We start from the raw sequence: 20,300 nt of genomic DNA on the forward strand, positions 1-20,300 counted from the left end.
CAGCCCTTCTCATCACCTGAGACGAGATCTGTGAGAACGTCATTCACATCAGGGACAGTGGCTGCTGGAGCTCTGCTGTCCTGGGGCGGCTGCTGCTGCTGGTGAAGCGACTGTTTGTTGGCTGACCGTTTGTTCAGGTGAGCCCACTGAGTTCAAAGAAGCAACATGAGACCACTGCCATATGAAGTCAGAGGTGGACTATTCACATCGTGTTCTCTGCTCTATCAGATCAAATCCATAAGACAAAATGTTTGTGCTACAAGGGCACAAAGTCTTTTCTATCTTTGTAAGACAGATAGATACACAGATAAAAAAAAAAAAGATAGAAAGATAATGTGTATTACAGAGGCTAAAAGCGGTCCTACAGATGAGAAAACAGAGGAATGATAAACGAATGTTGGCAGACGGATACAGATGCGCTATAAATACAGCAGCAGTTCCCCGTTACATAATTTTAGACTCACATACGCACTCACATCCTGCTTTCTATGGGAGGTGGGACTGGATTAGGGACCTGTGATGCCTTGTCATCGCATCACGCATCAACACCGTCCTATACGCTACGACCAAAGGCATCGTTTGGGGACCTCCATGGGTCCTTGAGAGTACTACGGATCAGCCTGTGATTTCTATGTGGATCTATCAAGGTGACTTTTGAAACTTGACCGCCTAACCGGTCGTTATGGCAAATAAAACCGCCGTGTTTTAAAGTCGTTGTACAGCACAATGATGTCATGTCCGCCATCAGCGACAGGTAGTGGAGAGGAGTGGAAGTGGGGGGCACATAATCACATCTGATGCGACGAGTAAGGCCCGGGACACTCTGGCTGCGTTGCGTGTACGTTACCTCAGACGCAAGTCTCGGCTGCAGTTTGTTGCGTGTGTGTGTGTGTGTGTGTGTGTGTGTGTGTGTGTATCCACACCGGCTGCGTGTCAGCAGCGGTGCTGCAGCTGCAGGTCCTACCTTTGAATCAATGAGTTTATTTTCGATAATGGCCACTAATATAGAAGTTTTTGAGGTCCGACAAGTGATGAGTTGCAACCAAAAATCAGGCAGGTGGTTTATCTTTACCCTTAAGAGACAGCGGCGAAGAAATCCCCGCCCCTCATCTGTTTGAGGACCGTCATGATATAATTGGAGTCTACACCGGGTTTCTGCTGTGATTATACAGTACAAATGTGATCACAGATCGTTCCCAGGTATTCTTTAGCTGGGAACCGCGCGCGGCTCGCGTCAAAAAATAGGCGTCGGGTCTATTTGATAAATGACGCGACGCACACGCGAGGCGTCAGACGCAGTGGAGACGCACGAGACGTACAAGTGTGGCTGCTCTCATTCATTCATATGGACGCCGACATGAAATGACACCCAGCAGCAAGAGGTAACGCACACGCGACGCAGCCAGTGTGCACCGGGCCTATGGGCTTTGAGAGCTGACGCACCGTGCGTCTAAGCCAGCGGTGGTCCCCGTGTCATACTCTGATGGCGAAGAACCGCGCTTCGACGTCATCGCTGTCACGATGACGCAGAATGTTGCACACTCTGAAGAAAAACGGTTCACTGAAGTTCATGAGTTTTTGGCCAGTAGCTTCATCAGAAGTGTTGGGCAATTTTGTGTTCTTTAATATTAATTTTTGTTTTAAATCAACAGTTTATCTGATTCTTTATTCCTTATATGGCACATGTCAATATTGCTGTTTAGAAATACTCCATAATCATGTGATGGGCCACTTCCTCTTAGTTTCTGTCACGTAAAAAAAAAATAGTTATTTTTAGTTCCAACGACCTTGAACTTTTGAGTTAATACTTTTGTATTATCAGCGTACTTTTCAAAATAAATGTAGTTCTACTTTTAAAATAAGCTTATATAAAATAATACTAGGGTAAGCATTACGGCCTATTTATATATAAATATAGAATTAAGCTATCTCTTTCATTGATTTCATTCATTACGTCTCGGCTGCAGGCTACGACCCGAACAATCGCGGACCACTCCTCTAGTGAACCATCGTTTTCTGTGTGTAGTCTTACTGCACAGGCCTCGGTGCTCTGCGCGCAACAGCAACGCCGCGCCGCGGCCCCGATCAGGAAGTGAATTTGAAGAAAATAAGCGACTGTGGAGGTAGAATGACATAGAGGGGGAGAGGTGGGAGAGAAGCAAGCGGAGAAAGAAGAGACTAACGGAGGGAGGAATCGACCCTGTTTTTGGACCGGTATTGAGCCGCTCTCCTCTGGGAAATAGTCTACTGCACCGCAAAAAAAAAATGCTCATAAAGGAATTGTAAGTAGCTGTGTGTGCATGTGTGCATGTGTGTGTGTGTGTGTGTGTGTGAGAGAGAGAGAGAAGGACGTGTGCGCGTTTATCTGGCTGTCTGGTTTCGCAGCGCTGACATTGTGGCCAGTCGCCCGAGAGGGGAATTACAAGAGTGCGGCCAGGGTGATGTCGACACTCCGTCCTATTTGTCCGTGATCATTTTCCATGCATGTGACACTCTCATCACCCTAAAGTATTCACTGAATAAATCGAGAGATAATAAAGCGGCGGCTGTAGTTGCATCAGCAGCCGGTGCATGGCTGTGCCCTTCACATCCTGCATCACAAGCCCTCAAGTGTAATCGGGAGGCTTTCACTGTGGCGAATAGTATAATTCCCTTTGCTGTCGTGCTAAAATGACGGATGCTCGGGAGGAGCGGTGATGCTGAGGGAGAAATGGCTGGCGTAAGCCGTGCCGTGCCGTGCCGTGCCAGCGTCCATCTCTGTAAGACACTGTGGCCATGTTATTGATGCGCGGTGAAGGTGAAACGACCGATGGAGCATTCCGGCATTTACCTCTGGAGGAATGAGGATAGCGAGGTGTGGAATGACCCAAGGTGGAGGGATGCTCAGGGAGCAGAAAGGGTGGGAGTGGGCAAGTAGAGGAAGTGGGCGCAAAGCTTTGGCAAAAAAAAAGGGCAAATGGCGAGGTTTTGATGCACCTGTCAGATCTTTCTGAGAATTTGACTGCTGGGGTGTATTTAGCAGTGTGTGTGTGTGTGTGTGTGTGTGTGTGTGTGTGTGTGTGTGTGTGTGTGTGTGTGTGTGTGAAAGGAAAGAGTTTTCAACACATTGTTTTAACACGTTGTTTTCACAGGCCTCTGTGTGCTGTAAGGAAAACTGACTGAGGCCTATACTCTGAATCAGTTGGCCGTTAGAATAAGGACAAGGCCGATGAATTTCCGATGAATTGGGATGATATTGGCCTTCAAAAAAACAAAATCTGATATTAGTCATTGTCATCACTTCAGACAGGATAGTCATTCATTTGTATGCTCTTGGTTTCAACATCACTCTATCTTTGTCCCAAGAAGGTGATGACCCACCTGTAAAAAAGTAATCTGGTTTCCTTCACGTCTTTACAGTAATTTTAGATGATTAGCACCCTCTTTAAATAAAACATTCAAAATATATCTTGTCTTTTTCCAAATTATAAATGTAATTTGATTGTTTTTATTGCCTCTACGGCAAGGTCAGAGCTGAACTACAAAATGTAACACACATCTTGAAACTCTGGTTTAAATGGGCGTGAATTTATCAACACCAATTATTGTCTTGATTTTCCACCACGTGTTTAATCAATAAATGGCCCAGCACAAAAAAAGCTCAGGATCAGAGTGATGGCATGGCTAAAGATCTGAAGTGATTAGGGAGAGTCTGGGCCTCAGCAGTCTGCCTGGAAATTAATTAAATCGGTCACGATGAAATGCTAAATGCACTTACACACTGTCAACACACGAGCACACGAAGAGGCTTGTGCGTGCATGCACATCCGAACACACACACACACACGCACACACACACACACACACACACACACACACACACACACACATGCACGAGATACCATCAAGGGGGTCAGGAGACAGTGAATTGATCCCTGTCCGACTGTAGTAAAGACAGGGTTTTTTTTCTGGACTCTACTGCTCACCTGAACCACTGACCCAAATCACTCCTGCTCCACTTTTTCTTAACTCCATGAGCTTTGGCAGGTTTATAGCAATACAGGAGCCTCTACAAAATATAATGTGACCAAGAGAATGGAATAGAAGCGGTAAAAGAGGAAGACAGAGTGAAAAAAGAAGAGGAGAGGAGACAAAAGATGCAGGAGGGGTGTTTGTTTTCTGAAGCAACAGAGAGACACCTGATCTCCCTGTCAAGACCTTTAGACCAAGGAGACTTGCAGAGGGAGAGACAGAGTGAGAACGGTAGATAAGCATTATGGTGACTTCAGTTCTTGTTTTACTTGAGCTCTATTAGTGTGTTTAAAATGATGCCTAGGTTTTAATATTACAAAACCAATTTTTGGAGAAGTCAGCATTGTAAAAAAAATAAAAATAGATGTGCTATAAATATTTTAATGTAGTTGACAGAATTTTATAGTCGACAAAAAATAAAAATCAAAGCTATACTGTAAATTCAATCCTTTAATATCATCATTTGACATTACAGACTTGGAGCATCTGGTCTCCCATCCAGTGTCTGACTGAGCCTTAGACCCAGATTACATTCAGAGGCCAGTGGGATTATACAAATTTGGGCATGTCTCACACACTCACAAAACAATCAACAAAACTGCATACTGTACATGTGCAATGTTTAGTATGAGATGTAAGAGGGTCAAAAACAGGAGGCAGAGCAGCGTTTTCAAGATGCTGAATGCATGTGAATGATATGAATGAGGCCAGATGTGGTGTACGCATGCGTGTACAAAATGAGGGTTTCATTCACATGTTCATGTATGCATGTAGGTGGGCCTGTAAATTGTGCTTGGATTTTCCACCAAAAATTATTGAAATTATTCATATATGTGACATTAATAGCTTGTAAACACCAAGGCATGGATTATTTTTTTTTTTTCAATTGTACCAAGAGGAATAACATCATTTTATCATTTTTATTTTATGCTTCACTACAGCAGCAGTGCTGAGTTACCTGTGGTTTAATGCATTAGCCTAACACCTTGAACCCATTAACTGAGCATAATGATGAAGTAGATATCGCAGCAGAATACTGCAGGAAATGATTTGTATTGTTTGTGTCGTGCAACATGCTGTAACGTATATGCTCTTACTCATATGTTTTACCATTATCTTCCATTTTAATTTCAATGGGTCTGCTGCTACTTGATCAAGTGTGCACTCAAAACAAATTAGCTTGAGCTCATTTTGAGCCAAGAACAAATTTGCTTGACAGAGATATCAGCATTCTTTTGTGACCAATGCAACACCCTTCCACCAAGTTTTATGAAAATTGGGCCGGTTGTTTTTGTGTTATCCCGCTGACAAACAGACATTCAACACTAAAAACAGAATTTCCTTGGTGGAGGTAACAATAACACAAAAAAATGACAAGAAAACTAGAAAACATAATAAATCTGGATCTTGATGCCCTGTCTTTTCGTTGTATTTGGTTTAAATGGAATTACTGTATGCTTAGGCATTGTTAACATTTATAAAAATGAATCCTTTACCCTAGTTAACTAATACACAACAAGTTCTGTAGTAACAAAGTTCAGGTTTGACTTTTTGAGTAACTTCTCTTATTATTCCTTCTCTTCCAGTCGAGTGATTCTTCCTATCTCTGTGGAAGAGGTAAGCTTCAGCTTGGTATATTTCTCTGTGTCTGAGTGTATGTGTTCGCTAAAATGGTTTAGAGGCTCAGTTTTTGTTATCTGACTTTTGGGTTCACTTTATCTGGAAAAGTGAAGCTCAAGTGCCGGCATCATTAATGCTGCTCATTTTTGGGGGCGGCCGTTGAACTTTTCTGTGTTTTTACATTTTGGCTGCCCACATGTTCTGGTCACATTTTTTGATATTTACAAGGAGAATGTCACATATCTACTCAATGCATAGAAAAATTAAATTGCAATCATCACGGGAAAAACTCACATTTTGATATCCAATAAACGTCCATTATAGTAAAGGGGGTTCTATCCAGATAGACCACTGGATCTTTTACTGTCTTTGCTCTCTTTCTCTCTGTATGTGCCTCTGTCCAGTCTTACCATCACTTCCATTGCAGTTAGCTCCTCTATTCAGGCCTGCATTGTAAATGAGTTACCTGAAACTACTTCCATGACATTGTAAGTGTCCCCCCCCCCTCATTCCCCCTGAGTCTTCTGCCTTGTATTTTAGGATTATTACATGACTGTAATCTAATTTTCGTAAATGCATTTGACTTACTCTATTTATTAATGTCAAAATAAATATTTAGACCACTTAATCTGCACAAGTGTAAGGCATTCACTCTGTGCAGTGTGCCACGTCACAGGAGTTCAAGAAGCCAAATATGACACTTGAAAACACCCTCTGATGTTATACATTTTCGTCCAAACTCAAAGCCACAAGGCAGTGGACAAAGCATTAAGCTCCACTGATTAACTGCAGTGGCATTTCCTCTGGATCCTGCAAGCTTCGGATCTACACATGTTGCTTTCTCATTAACTGTGTGTTTTTGAAGCCTTTATCTTTATTATATCTCTGCATAATGAGGCAGGTTTCCTCTCAAGCAGCAGGCCTGGAAATTGTGTTCCCGTCAGCTATGTTATGATTAGGTGGAGGAAAAAGTGCTAGAAAAGAATTATTTGACTAAAATGTGATCAACACAGCCTGAAGACAGTTGAGTTACGTACCCCACCTCTCCCCCCACTGCCCTTGAATCACAACCCTCTAGAATCTCATCTTCTCCGTCTCCCTCTCTTCATACCAATATCTGAAACAGCAGTCTTGTGTTATTTACCACAAAATGGAGATATATATGGAGGTTTGCAGCCACCCAAACACTTGATTCAGTCTGTCATCAATTTGATTAAAGTTAGATTCTTTCATTTAGGAACGATCAATGACCTTTGAATAAAGGTTTTGTTTTGGGGAATAACTGTCTGTTCAGGCTGTTGAAGCCTTGTGGTGAAACTCAGATGGAATTTCCTGTTAATGTCTTGTCATGGGCCAACATAAAAGCTTAAGCTTTATCTGTGCTTTATTTGTGTGAAAGTGAGAGTTCTGACATAATTGGACGTAGACTGACCCGACAAGGCAAGGTGGAATCAGATTTGTCCAACACTGTTATCCAGGAGGCCTTGCTGTTCCTGCACCTCATTTATTTAGCTGATAGTTACAGTAGCCACAGATGATCAGAGGAAACGGTCTCCAGTTTACATTTGACAAATCTTTGTTTCTTATAAGTGTGTCTCGTAATTCACCACCATGGTCACACTTATTCCATCTTCATCAACTATCTTAAGACAAATGGTTTGTATTTTTTTTTCAATGGGGTTGTATGAGGTGCTTATCTATGGTTGGTGTATTTATTACCTGCTGTAGATGGAGGTCGGCAGGTCCACAGTTTGGAGAAGCAGGCAGCTGTACTGCAACAGAAGCTAAGCAATGTTCTGTTGTGGACGGGATCAGCCACAAAATGTGATTTAGCCACCTAAAATGTTTATATATATATATATATATATATATATATGTGTGTATATATACTGTATATATACACACCTGACAGCGAAGTAAAGAGGTGAAAAAAATTCTTCATGCAGAGTACACTTAAACTGATATATATACTGCATATGTGTACACTGTATGAATAATTTTTTCACCTCTTTACTTCGCTGTCAAGCGAGCGTTTTCAATTGAATCTGTGAAATCGCTCTCTTCAAAGCCACCATACTCTCGGAGAAAAAAAGTAATTTTACTTTGCAGAAATGGAAGTTGCTTTTCAACCACTGCCTCAATTGGTTAGTTTGTTTTTGTTATTGTGACTTTGGTGGTTTAGCTAAAACCAAAGCCAAACAATGATACCAACAAACTAACCGATCAAGGTAGAGTCAATCAGCAACTCCTTTGTTCTGAGAGGTAAAATTACTGTTTTTGTCAAAGGAGTTTGGTGGCTTTGAAGAGAGCGTAGATGGATATAACAGCTTCAGTTTCCTGTCGGAGAAGGCTCAGACAACAAAGCAAAATGGTGAAAATACACCTAAGCAGACATAGATTTATTTTACATTGCAGCAGTACATTGCTAAGCAGCTGCCTCCTTGTCCAAACTGTGGATATACTAACCCCCATCGACTACAAGAAATACACTGACTGGATAACAACCTTATGTAGCCCTTCTTAAATCAATCCGAACTACCCATTTAGTGGTCACTTTACATGAAGGTGATTTAAACCCACACGGCCCAGTTTATTGCCTTTGTCTCCTTGTATCATTGCTGTAGCTGTGACAGAGTAACCTTTTAAATGCCAGCAAAAGGTCATGGTTAAAAGGAGCAGTCAGTGAAGCAACTTTTCTGTTGACAAATGCTTTTATAGTCACGATCTTAACACCCAGAAGTCCTGAGGTAGATAAAACAAGTTTTACAATGTTAACCATCAGACATTGCTGCGCTCAACACAGTGAGTAGTTGCCACTGAGTCTTCCAGTCCTACTGGATGGTTAAACTTGGTTGAGGATTTGGCTTCAATTCACTATCACTGTTCATTTCAGTTATGTTTATAATGATATCTGACGTATTTGGAATACCTACTAAAGTATTGGCTTTTCTAAGGCTCCCAAGTTTCAGGAAGCTGTTTGAGCATTGAAATGTCCTCCTGCCAGTCAAATTAATTGATATGGGATAAAAACCTAATGTTGGTGACAGAGGAAAAACTACTTAATATGATTAAGTAGATTGATTACTAAAAATAGAGTGATTTGTCACATGTTTTATGTTGTCGTGTAAGTGTAGTAAAAACTGCAGCTACATTTACAAGCAACATAAATTATGGTGCATGATTACATATTCACATCGGAGATGATTCTATGCGAGTATTTCATTGTCGTTTAAATTAAACAAAAATCCACCATGAATTGAATTGAGCTATTTCATTATTGAACCTTGTAGAGAATTTGAAGTTATGATGGAGTTTGACAGAAAACACTTCGGAAATCCAAGAAATGAATGTTAGCTTTGGTATCAAAGAGAGAGAAACCTTTGAAAATCATTGGTTTATACAAACATTTACTACTTCAAACTGAAGAGAGATTAAATATTTTCATGACAGGCTTATTACCAACTTCATGTAAAATAAATAAATGTAATACATTTTCAGTGTCAAATCCTGTTTCCTTGTTGGTAGGTTTTCTCTGCAAACGAGGTGTACAAGTTGAGGACAAGAAACATTGTTGCTCTCCTGTATGTGTGTAAATATTTAAATCGATAGTTTTCTCTTTGTATTGTATTTTGTTTTACACTTACAAACAATGTTATATAAAGAATATCTGTAATCGCTGTCCTGTGAAAATAACAGACTATCTCAAGACTACATCAATTTGTTCCATTGTTGTGATGTTGCAAGTGTGCTCCAGCTTTGTGCAGAGGTTATATGGTGGATTAGAGGTGATTAAGAAATGAAAGAATCCATTGTCCTATGTTTAAACAATCACATGCACACTCAAGATCAGGATGATGGGGGATGAGATGAAGAGGGGGTCGTGGGAAGGAGACAATGTACAGTTTGTGAAAAAGAAAACTGACTGTGAGCAGCATAAAAGTGTTGTTGATGGGATGAGAAGAAAAGGTGGAGGACAGACATCAGTAAACTGGAGAGATTAGGAGGATTCAGGGGCGAGGAAAGGAGAATGTAGCGATCAGGGAAAGGATCAGAAGGGAAAGTAATCCACCATGTAAGATTTAAAAAAAAGAGAGAAAATATCTGTAGGTTACTGGGAAACCTCCCTCATTGGCAAAATACACGGTGACTTCAATGTAAATTAATTAAGCTTTTTAAGGTTTGAGGGGAAACAGCTCCTTCAATCTCACTTTCTACTTCAACCCACTTTTCTCTTTCTTTCAGTACCAGGTCGGTCAGCTCTACTCCGTGGCTGAGGCCAGTAAGAATGAGACGGGCGGAGGAGAAGGAGTGGAGGTGCTAAAAAATGAACCCTATGAGAAAGAAGGGGAGAAGGGACAGTACACGCACAAAATTTACCATTTGCAGAGGTAAGCAGTTTTACAACAGATTTTAAATGCTACAGGATTCAAAGGAGGCTCTTACAAAGTTCACGCAGGAAGACTTAATTAATTTCCCCCTCGAGGCCTCATCTCTTGACTCCTATCCATTCATACATTTACCTGCTTTGGACTATTTAATCCCATCACTTTAAAGTCTTCTTCCTGGTTCTCCATCCCATCTAGAAAACTGAAAACACCCACTGCATCTCAAGAAATAGTTTGACACATTGGAAATTCTGCTTATTTGCTTACCTACCAAGAATTAAATAAAAAGATTGATACCAGTATGTGTAGCTACATACTGTATGAAGCTACCACCAGCAGCCATGTTACCTTATAGCTGACTGGATGCCGAGGCTTGTCTGACTCTGTTGAAAGTTTGAAAAAAACAAATCCGTGCTTGCAGCTGTTATGGAGCAGTTAGTGGTCCTTTGAGGTGACATTAGCATGCTAATATATTTACATTGACAATGCTAACATGCTGACGTGAAGCAGGTATAAGGTTTACGATGTTGATCATCCTAGTTTCCCACTGCCTCAGTCCTTTATGGCAAGCCAATCACCTGCACTGCTTCATGTTTATGTTTCAAACCTTATCTTTAGGTTATGATTACAGTGGAATTGGTCATCAAGCAAAAGTTTGGTCTATAAGGTTATGGTAAGAAAGTATGTGACCCTTGATAGCCTCAGGATTAGGACCATGTCAAGAATAATGACAGTGCAGGGTGTTTTTCCTTTTTTATTGACCATGCATGGAGATCTTATCTTGATTTTAGTAACTACCCTTTGTGCTCATGTACCTTGCTGCTCCCTCATTTGTAGTGTCGTTAAATAAGTAAAATTCTAATTCATTAAATTGACCTAGGTTTGCTCTCTACTCACATCTCTGTCCTGCAGTAAAGTGCCATCATTCGTCAGAATGCTGGCTCCAGCTTCAGCTCTCAATATCCACGAGAAAGCCTGGAACGCATACCCATACTGTCGCACAGGTAGTAGGCACTCACACACAGACATTTCATACTAGCACAAAAAATCCACACAGTATGTTATTTCAAAGCTCTGTGCAGAAGTAATTATGCTTTTTTGCAGTATAAGTCATATGAAGTGAGTACAGATGTGGTTTGTGACGTATATTGAAGCTCATATTTTCAAATGCAGGCCATGTCAAATAAAGTTTTAGTGGCACAGGAAATATAATTTTATTAGTTTGATGGGGCCTATTTGTGAATTAATCCCAAAAAATAATGGTACTAAATATCATCATCATTTTAATCCTTGAAAAGTACGCATAGAATTGACTCAAATGACAAAGATGCTGATCTGTGAAGCACTTGTCGTCCTCTGGGTACCTATCTGTCTTTGTATCTCTCTGTCTCTCCCTGTGTGTCTCTGTCACCTTGAAGGAGTAGTTGAATAATTTACTGTATGTCCAGTGAGAAGAGCCATGCAATCATTCGAGCCTTTCAGGCTGATATCACACACACACTGCCAGCTGCCAGACAGCCATCTGTCATACAAACACACAGGACAGCCAGAGGCACAACCTGAACCCACTCACTGACAAACACTTTAACAATTACTCTTGAACTCTGTACATTGTCCAATTCTGTAACTGCTTTTACGTTCTCAAAAATGTTTCCCAACTGCATTATTTGTTTTATCTCTCTGTTTGCTGCTGCTCTTTCGTTCATCCGGCTCTGCAGTTATCACTGTAAGTATTTTTTATTTTCCATGTACGTCTAAAAGAATTCATGTATGTCAACAGAAGGGACACACCAAGCTTTGATGCACAAAGAGAGAGCAAATTAACCTCTGAAAGTTGAGAAAGAAATGTGATCTATTTCAGTAAAGTGTGCGTGCGTGCGTGTGTGTGTGTGTGTGTGTGTGTGTGTGCGTGTGTGCGTGTGTGCGCGTGCGTGCGTGTGTGTGTGTGTGTGTGTGTGTGTGTGTGTGTGTGTGTGTGTGTGTGTGCGTGCGTGTGGGCGTGTGCGTGTGAGAGAGAGAGAGAGCAGGAGGCTGAGCCGTGTCAATTGTACTTTTATCGTCTTTTTACGTGCTCACATAGTATCATGTAAATTACTCCTCACTCAGGCTTACTTCTCTTTTTCTCTGCAGAATGAGTATATGAAAGATAACTTCCTGATCAAGATTGAGACATGGCACAAACCTGACTTGGGACACCTTGAAAATGTAATTAGTACAAACAACAATAAGCTGTGAAGCTCTATGCATGTTTGTACGAGCAGAAATTTTGATTTGAAAATTTGTGTTGTTCATGGAATGACTTTAAATATTGTACAAGGCAAAGAAGGGCTCTTTTTATATCTCCACTTCTTGATTTGGGATCCTACTGTATCTCACATCTGGTATTAATGTTTTTTGTTTATAGACTGTTTCCTCAGCTGTTTGCTGTGTTTGCCACCACTTCAGTCTTTTTAGTTGTCTCCTAATCAAAAGCGTTTCTGTGAATTATTGCGGAAGGCTCTCATAATTACTGGAACATTGCTACAATATATAAATAAATATGAATGTGATCTCACACACACACACACACACACACACACACACACACACACACACAAAGAATAGGCAAAACTGCAAAAAGAGCTACACTAATTAGAGGAATGCATCTCCCATGTATAATTTTCTACATTTCCACTTGCATCATGTTTCAAAACCCTGAGCCTCTGTTGTATTTGAGCTGCCTGCAGAGAGTTGTGCCTACGCATAGCTGTGCTTTGTGGTTCTGTTTCAGGTACACGGCTTGGATGCAGAAACCTGGAAGAAGGTGGATGTAGTCTATATTGATATTGCAGACAGACACCAAGTGGAGCAAAAGGTGAGCATATGTTAGCTTATGATCCATGTTGAAATGATTACAGCAGCTACTTCCTGCGTTACCTTATGCATGTTCATTCTGTTTTTTCTCATCTCACGTCAGGACTACAAGCCAGAGGAGGACCCTTGCAGGTTCAAATCAGTGAAGACAGGACGAGGACCTTTAGGACCAGACTGGAAGGTACAGTATTATTGATATTAATATTATTATTTTATTATAAATGTCTCAGTTGATTGAGATACATTTAAAGCCACTGTTAAACACATAATAAACAAAGACTTCAAATATTTGTTCCTTGGCAACTATGTTGTGAACTCAGTGTTTCCTGGTCAATACAGGATGAACATTTTGTCATAGCCAGGCGATAGCTGAGGTCATGTCCTTTATCACTTGGGCAAGGAGTCAGATGTTACAGTTAAAAGCTTACATTACAACCTCAAAATATCCTTTACAATTAGTAGATATTTTTTAAACTCAATGTATTTGAATTAAACTGTTTTTAGGCTAACAAATACATTAGTTGTTTTTTTTGGGGGGGGTGGGGGTGGGGGGGTAAATAAAGGTTTTTGTATTTCCCTATCAATTTAATTGCAAGTGGTATGGGATTTTTTTTTTATATAGATATGAAAAAAGCAAATAAGCTATCGAAAGTTTGTGTCATTGCGGTCTAGTAAAAAGTTATTGGAGGGTGTCAGTGGGGCACAAGACCATAGTATTTCTAAAATTGTGGTAACAGCCCTGAACACAGCCGATAGAATTAAATGAATAGAAAATATTGAGCCCATATACTGTATACGTATGATAACTGCGCAACCTCTTTTAAATATTCAAACATCCATGTATGTCTATTTGTGTACATGCAGAAGGAGCTTCCTAACAAGAAAGACTGCCCACACATGTGTGCCTACAAACTGGTCACTGTCAAATTCAAGTGGTGGGGCCTGCAAAATAAAGTGGAGAACTTCATTCAAAAGGTTTGTTGACTATGAGTTTTTCACTTTATAATTGTCATCCAGGAGGGCAAAGGTCAGCCACTGTTGAACGCAAACTGTTTGATGACATGATGTTGGTGTTGCAGGAAATATTTGCATTATTTTAACTTCCTGGACAGTATTTTCATTGTGTGTGTTGTGCATTTGTGTTATATATCTTGTGCATGCGTACAATACATCCTGACAGCTTCAGGTAATAAGGGAAAAGTATAACTCAGTATCATGCTGCACATATGAGCTGCACCAGCTGCTAGGTGATAAACAGGGTAAAGAGGGAAGGAAATCAGCTTCCTTTAACCACAACAAGACTTCTCTTTATTCTCCTTTGTTGTTTGACAGCAAGAGAAGCGTTTGTTCACTAATTTCCACCGTCAGCTCTTCTGCTGGATCGACAAATGGATTGAATTGAACATGGAAGACATTCGTCGCATGGAAGAGGAGACACGTAAGGAGCTAGATGAGGTAAGCCAAACCAGACTAGGCCAAAACCTCATATGTGGCTGAATTGTGTATGAAAAGCTAGAGGGCTTTTCATTTAAAAACTCAAGTCACATGGCATTCGGCTAACCAATGGTGTAACTTTACTCATTCACTGACAGACATGCAGGTTTCCAGGGCTCAGGACAGCCAAAGACTTAGAATCAGACAGATTGCTGAGGATCATAAATCCTTTAATAAGTAAATATAAACTTCTTAAAACTAAGTAGTCGATCATAGTCTGAAACCAAAGGAGTGAAGACATGTACGCACTTGTCTCCAGATAACTGTGATTTATCAATCATCTGCAGTATTTCTGTGTGTGAACGTTGTTTCTTCTGTATGTCAGATGAGAGTGAAGGACCCAGTGAAAGGGATGGTGGCTCTAGAGGACTGAGGTTGTGTCGGACCGTGAATGCTGCTGCTCATCAGGTGAGAGAGTTGTACCCACATACAGTAGGTGTTTCACAGTCTCTGCAGACACATTCTTTGAAACAGTGATTTTTCTTTTTTTTCTTTTTAGAGTAATCGATTGTCTAATTGTTCATGGCAAGTTTCAAGGTCCAAAGTCATTCCTTCAAATTTCGGGACTTTTTCAACTAATATTCCGGAAATTAAAAATATCTCATTTACAATGATGTAAAACCCAGAACAAAAGAAAATCCTCACATTTAAAAAGTTGGAATCAGATAGTGTTTTGCATTTTCACTTGAAAAAAATTATTTATCAATTGTTTTAGAGCTAATAAAAGAATTTTTAGCCCAAATGCTAAAGATATGTTTGAGGTTGTTTGAAGTGAGGCTCAGGAAACATCTTGGTCACAATTCTTCAATCACCAAACAACACCAACACACTATCACATTATAAAGTTGTTAGGAAGTTGTTTGCTTACATAATTAGCAGACACAGATCATTCACATATTCAATGTTCACACAGTAAGCTGTGTTTCAGTTTCCACCAGCTGCTGAGATAATTATGTGACTCTTTAGCTGCTAAATCCTTCACGAACTGTCAATCTGTTGTTTGGTGTTGGACAGGTAATGTATAGTAAATAAGCATATGAATGAGGGAAATCAGACATTGGAAGTGCTTCTTCTTGATGCTCTTACCTATCTCTGTCTCTCTCTCCTATGTTTCAGACCAGAATACCCAGACACCAGCGGATTCACATCCTCCTTTTGTCTCAACTGATACAACATCTGACCGGCCGGTCCAAAATCCACCTCCTGCAGTACAATCTGGTTTTCAGGGACCTGGACCCAGTAAACTCCCAGTTTTCAGCCGATCTCCTCCACCCCATCCTTCCTTCCTCGAGTCCCATTTGTCCCCTATTTATTTTCTCCATCTAGCGTCGCCATCTTATTAACTGCTCTGAGGCCTCCAGTAGCAACATTATAGATCTTGTCAGTCGGTTCTCTCTTCTCTCTCTAAATCGTTCTAAACTACAGAGAATAGTGAAATTAATCTCTGCAATTTAGGATTTATTTCTATTTAAGATATACCAATGGTGTATATATACAGTATATCGGGGAGCTGAATAATTGTATTGAAGTATAAATATAAATATAAATATGAATATAAATACAAATATATATAAACAGGGTTTTTAAAATGATTCTGTAAGTTTGTCTGTGGATGTTGATTCTTTTCCAGACCAAGCTGTGTCTGCTCAGTGTTGCGTTTTGATCCAGTGATTTTTTTTTTGTTTTGTTTTGTTTTTTTGACTCGTCATAGTACCACCTTCTTACCATTTGTGTCGTGCTTTACGCAGTGTTTTGTTTTGTTGTTCAAATCAAGTTGCAAGTCTACAAACCACAGCTGCAAGGTCAGGATTGTGCTGAGAGTGTTACGTTGTCTCTGCTCGACTCCTGATCTACCAGATAGGATGTTTTATTTCCCTCAGTATCTCCCCTCATACGTCGAGGCATTCGTTAGCTTTTCTGCTGCTTTGTGAGTTTGTGCGTGTGTGTGTGTGTGTGTGTGTGTGTGTGTGTGTGCGCGCGCTTCTGTGTGTGCGTGCGTGTATGTGTGTTGTTGTTACGTCATCAAGGTTTCCAGCCATATTTTTCACGTTTCTTTCAACAGATCATTGCTAGCGCTTCAGTTTCATCAGGCTGTTCAGACTGCTTGAAAGTGCAGTAGGTTAAGATAAATGTCTGAATACAAATATACAGTAATGCATATACACAACTACAGAGAAAGAGAGATGGTCTACAAGGATACAAGTAAAAGGTATCACTGCAGTGGAAATTTACAGTAGACAACTAGAACAGCCATAGCCGAGTGTCGGACTGTCTCTTTTTTCATCCGACGGTGACATGCGTTCTGCATCAATTCTTGCCCTGCCACCCATTGTGTCATCTCCAGTGGATAAATGGTCTTATCCAGCAATAGCAATAACTATCATGACACGTTGGTCTCTCCTCTATCATTCCAAATCTATCTTAATCTTTAATTTGTTCCCATAATGAGAACAGTTTTAGCAAAGCAGAGCTCGAGCTAAAATGATTCATTAAATGCTGGTTTTATTGCGTGTCTTTGGACGAGGTGGTTTTCCTCCTGCTGGAATCTGAAGCCTGTCATTTGTATTTGTGTGGTTTTTAGATATATGCATGGATGTACATGGGTGATATACAGTAGTGTGTGTCTTTGCAGAGAGCTGATGCTAGCTGGGTAAAGAAGCGAGGAACAAATGAAGCTGGAGGAGTGATAACAGCGGGCACTATCCTTCTTCTTCACGCCTGTTTGGCCTCATTTGTCTTCAGTTACCATAAATGTCCTGTTTTCCACCCTCTGTTTACATCACATCCGCCACATATGTTAACAGTGTGGAATCATTGAAGAGAAAGCAACTGATAATGTCATAAGGCCAATACCATAATGTTGACTGATTCACAATTAACATATTTTGATCATAATGATAAAAAATAACTACCCTCAGAACAAGAAGATGGTTACGAGGCCTATATCTGGATATTTGCAAAAGAGATGCTAAAGCAAACGTTTTACACTGGTTGGACTAATGGGTTAATTCATGTGAAATAAATACATATTTTTTTTATCTGTAGTTACGAATGAAATAAAAACCTATTTTTTTGGAAGTGTGTGTACAAAATGTATATCATTATAAAAGCATAATCATGCACACTTGTGTGGAATCTGATTGGATGTTTAACAGTATAAATATCAGTTCCACTGAAGGGCTTTCTATTGGCAATTATCAAATAAAACCTGTAGTAAGTACAGTTATCAATTTTTTTTTAAAAAAAGTGTTTTGGCCCAATATTTACTACCTTTATTTTGTTATTTGTAAGCATATATTGATCTGTCCTTAGTGGCAACTGTAGCTACATGGACAACTCAACAGCAGTGACATTATTTATTCCAGGGCCTCTTGAATTAGGTCGAGTCATCACTGTTTTGCCATCAACTTGATGAAATTCCTGAAAATGGCATTTTACTTTAATGTTCACCTGTATTATTCTAAAGGTCTGTTCAGTTTAATTTATTTAATCTGTTCAGAGTCAGCTTTTCTTTGTTGGTTCCACAGTAAACATGGAACTGAGTTGACCTCATCATCTGACAGATAATAACAAATAGAGATTTTTAAGCAAAGTCTTTGCACAATCACTATCCGTCATCTTCTGACGCACTGTATTCAAATTCAACTTTATTTTATTGGCCATAAGGCATAAAAAGTCCATTAAAAACTGCTGTGGACATTATTCGACTTTGATTAAAAAAAAATAATAATAATTTATAACTTAATTTGTCCCATCTTTTGATGCTTTTTCATCTCCCTGTACATCTGATTAAGTTTATAGGCCCATCCTTGCAAACCCTTTTCTGTTGCCTCCTCTTTGAAGAGAACACTGGCTATGGATGTCTGACCTCTGTGTCCATCAAGCATTTCACTCAGTGTCTGTGGGGCTACCAACTGAATCATGGAGATTTGTGGATGTACTGTATGTACTGACTTTGTAAATAGTAAATAAATTAATGTAGATGAACACATATATATATATAGATCAGACTGTCCTGCCAAACCTACAGCACACTTGATCCTCTCAATCCATCGCTAAATATTCAGTATTACACAGACCACAACGACCAAGTCGCGCTCACAGAAGTATTATTGTGAGGGACTGTAGAGTTATAGCTGCTGGAATATAGTGCTGATAAGATATTTTTAGGAATATTGTCATCTGTAGTCATTTAAAAGAATAAATGCATTGTTACATACTGTTATAGATGATGTTGCTGCAGATTTTAGGATGCCCCAGCAAAGCAGTGAAGAGCTGACTTGCTGTGTGGTTTGTATTTGGAGGAAATGTTTTGTTTTTTTTAAACAAAGCAAAAACCCTGTTCACTACTTCCTGTCCTCCTCGCATTACTCCCTCACTGGGACCACTTCTCATTGGCAGGACAGTGTATAAATATATATTTTTGTTCTGAATGTTGTTGTACCTCTGTTGTCAGTCTCTGAACTACACTCGCTTCTCTCACCGAAAAGGAACGTATAACGGCAGCTTGGGTCAGTTCATTGATCCACATTATGACAGTGTCGGCCCCCAGTGGAGCCTCGATGCAAGTTAGATTTTGCCCTCCTGTGGTTAGCGATGACAATTGAAGGGTAATTATTCTACATTTTGGAGCAGCTTCTACCGGGTGCTGAAGTGTTGAAGTTTATAGCAACACAGGAAAAAAAAAAAAAAAGCAAAGACAATTAAATGTGGTTGTTTGAAAACAGATAGTGAAAGTTAGGTCCATTTTAAGAGCCTGAACATACAAAGTTGTGAGAGAACATGGTTTAACAGAGACAATCTCATAGATATCTGTTGTTAGATTCCTCGATTTATAATCAGAGTATGAAACCAAATGATTCCATAATCCCAAACTGTTTTTAAATCGTTAAATCTCTCTCTCTCTCTCTTCTCTCTCTCTCTCTCTCTCTCTCTCTCTCTCTCTCTCTCTCTCTTACTCCTGTTAACTTGTCTCCTGTTTTTTCTTTCTTTTATTGTGAATTTGTGCCTTTTTGTCATCTTATCTTCTAATAACACTACTGTACATTGGAGACGTAAAGAAATGAATAAAAAGAAGCAAAGCAACTGTACACAAGTTTGATGTGTTTTTTTAAACACGAGCTATGATGTTCTTGAAATGAAAATAAATGATACAGATGATTTATCAGGATTTTAGTTCATCGTAGCAGCCTCAGGGATATCATACAGAGTCATTAAAAAAAACAAGGAGGTGAGTTTTCTGGGAAACTTGAAGGTTGGACATTTAAAAATGAATATTTACATTTCTAGAAAAGCTTTGAGAAGCTTGGACATATTTGTGAATTCCATCAGTATTGACAAGGAGGTAAGGTCAATAAAAAAGCTATTTTTGAAATTCACTTCAAGCTGTCATTTTGTATGTGAAACACAGAGCCTTGCAAAATGGTTAAAACTAATTTCTTTGATCTGAAAAAGTGATGTTTAAAAAAATATATTTATCATTTAATCCATAGATGTAAAAATCACTTTATAAAGTAATGGGGCATACATTTTATATTTCCAAGATTGAACAACAACACCTCTGCATTAAACAAATAAACTGGTTAATGTAATCAATAATTTGCTCAAATTTAATTAATTAAGGCCACTTAGTCTGCAATTTGATAATGTCTCTTTGGTGCCCGCAGTGGAGCTGTCAAAAACCACAGAGTAGCAGACAGCAGCTACTGTACCACACACGTTCATCCACAGCCACTGCAGGCTGGGTAAAATTAATCAGGCTTTGAATGGCAAAGATTACTTTAAATCCTGATTATGAGGCACAAGAGGGGCCAGGACAGAGAGCTGCTACACATTTTGTGAGATGTTGATGATACTCTACACAGTCTGTGGCTGTTTGAGAGGAAATACTTGGAACTACATGAATCCTTTATGGCCTATTGAGGTTTTTTAGCTTAT

General features: G+C 39.6%; 1 protein-coding gene across 1 annotated transcript; it reads left to right on the forward strand.

Moving 5' to 3' along the window:
- Window positions 1-1,988: 1,988 nt before the first annotated feature.
- Window positions 1,989-19,458, forward strand: pitpnab (phosphatidylinositol transfer protein, alpha b). Its single transcript, XM_069146376.1, has 12 exons — window positions 1,989-2,282; window positions 5,598-5,628; window positions 9,874-10,019; window positions 10,929-11,020; window positions 11,735-11,742; window positions 12,147-12,221; window positions 12,787-12,870; window positions 12,973-13,050; window positions 13,734-13,844; window positions 14,202-14,324; window positions 14,689-14,771; window positions 15,480-19,458. Exons 1-11 carry the CDS (start codon window positions 2,266-2,268, stop codon window positions 14,734-14,736), a joined length of 813 nt encoding a protein of 270 aa, XP_069002477.1. The 5' UTR covers window positions 1,989-2,265; the 3' UTR covers window positions 14,737-14,771; window positions 15,480-19,458.
- The last annotated feature ends 842 nt before the right edge of the window (window positions 19,459-20,300 follow it).

Source organism: Embiotoca jacksoni, unplaced genomic scaffold (genome assembly GCF_022577435.1).
Source record: "Embiotoca jacksoni isolate LCO1_2020_lvr unplaced genomic scaffold, fEmbJac1.0.p SCAF_13, whole genome shotgun sequence".
In the NCBI taxonomy this organism is placed as follows: domain Eukaryota; kingdom Metazoa; phylum Chordata; class Actinopteri; family Embiotocidae; genus Embiotoca; species Embiotoca jacksoni.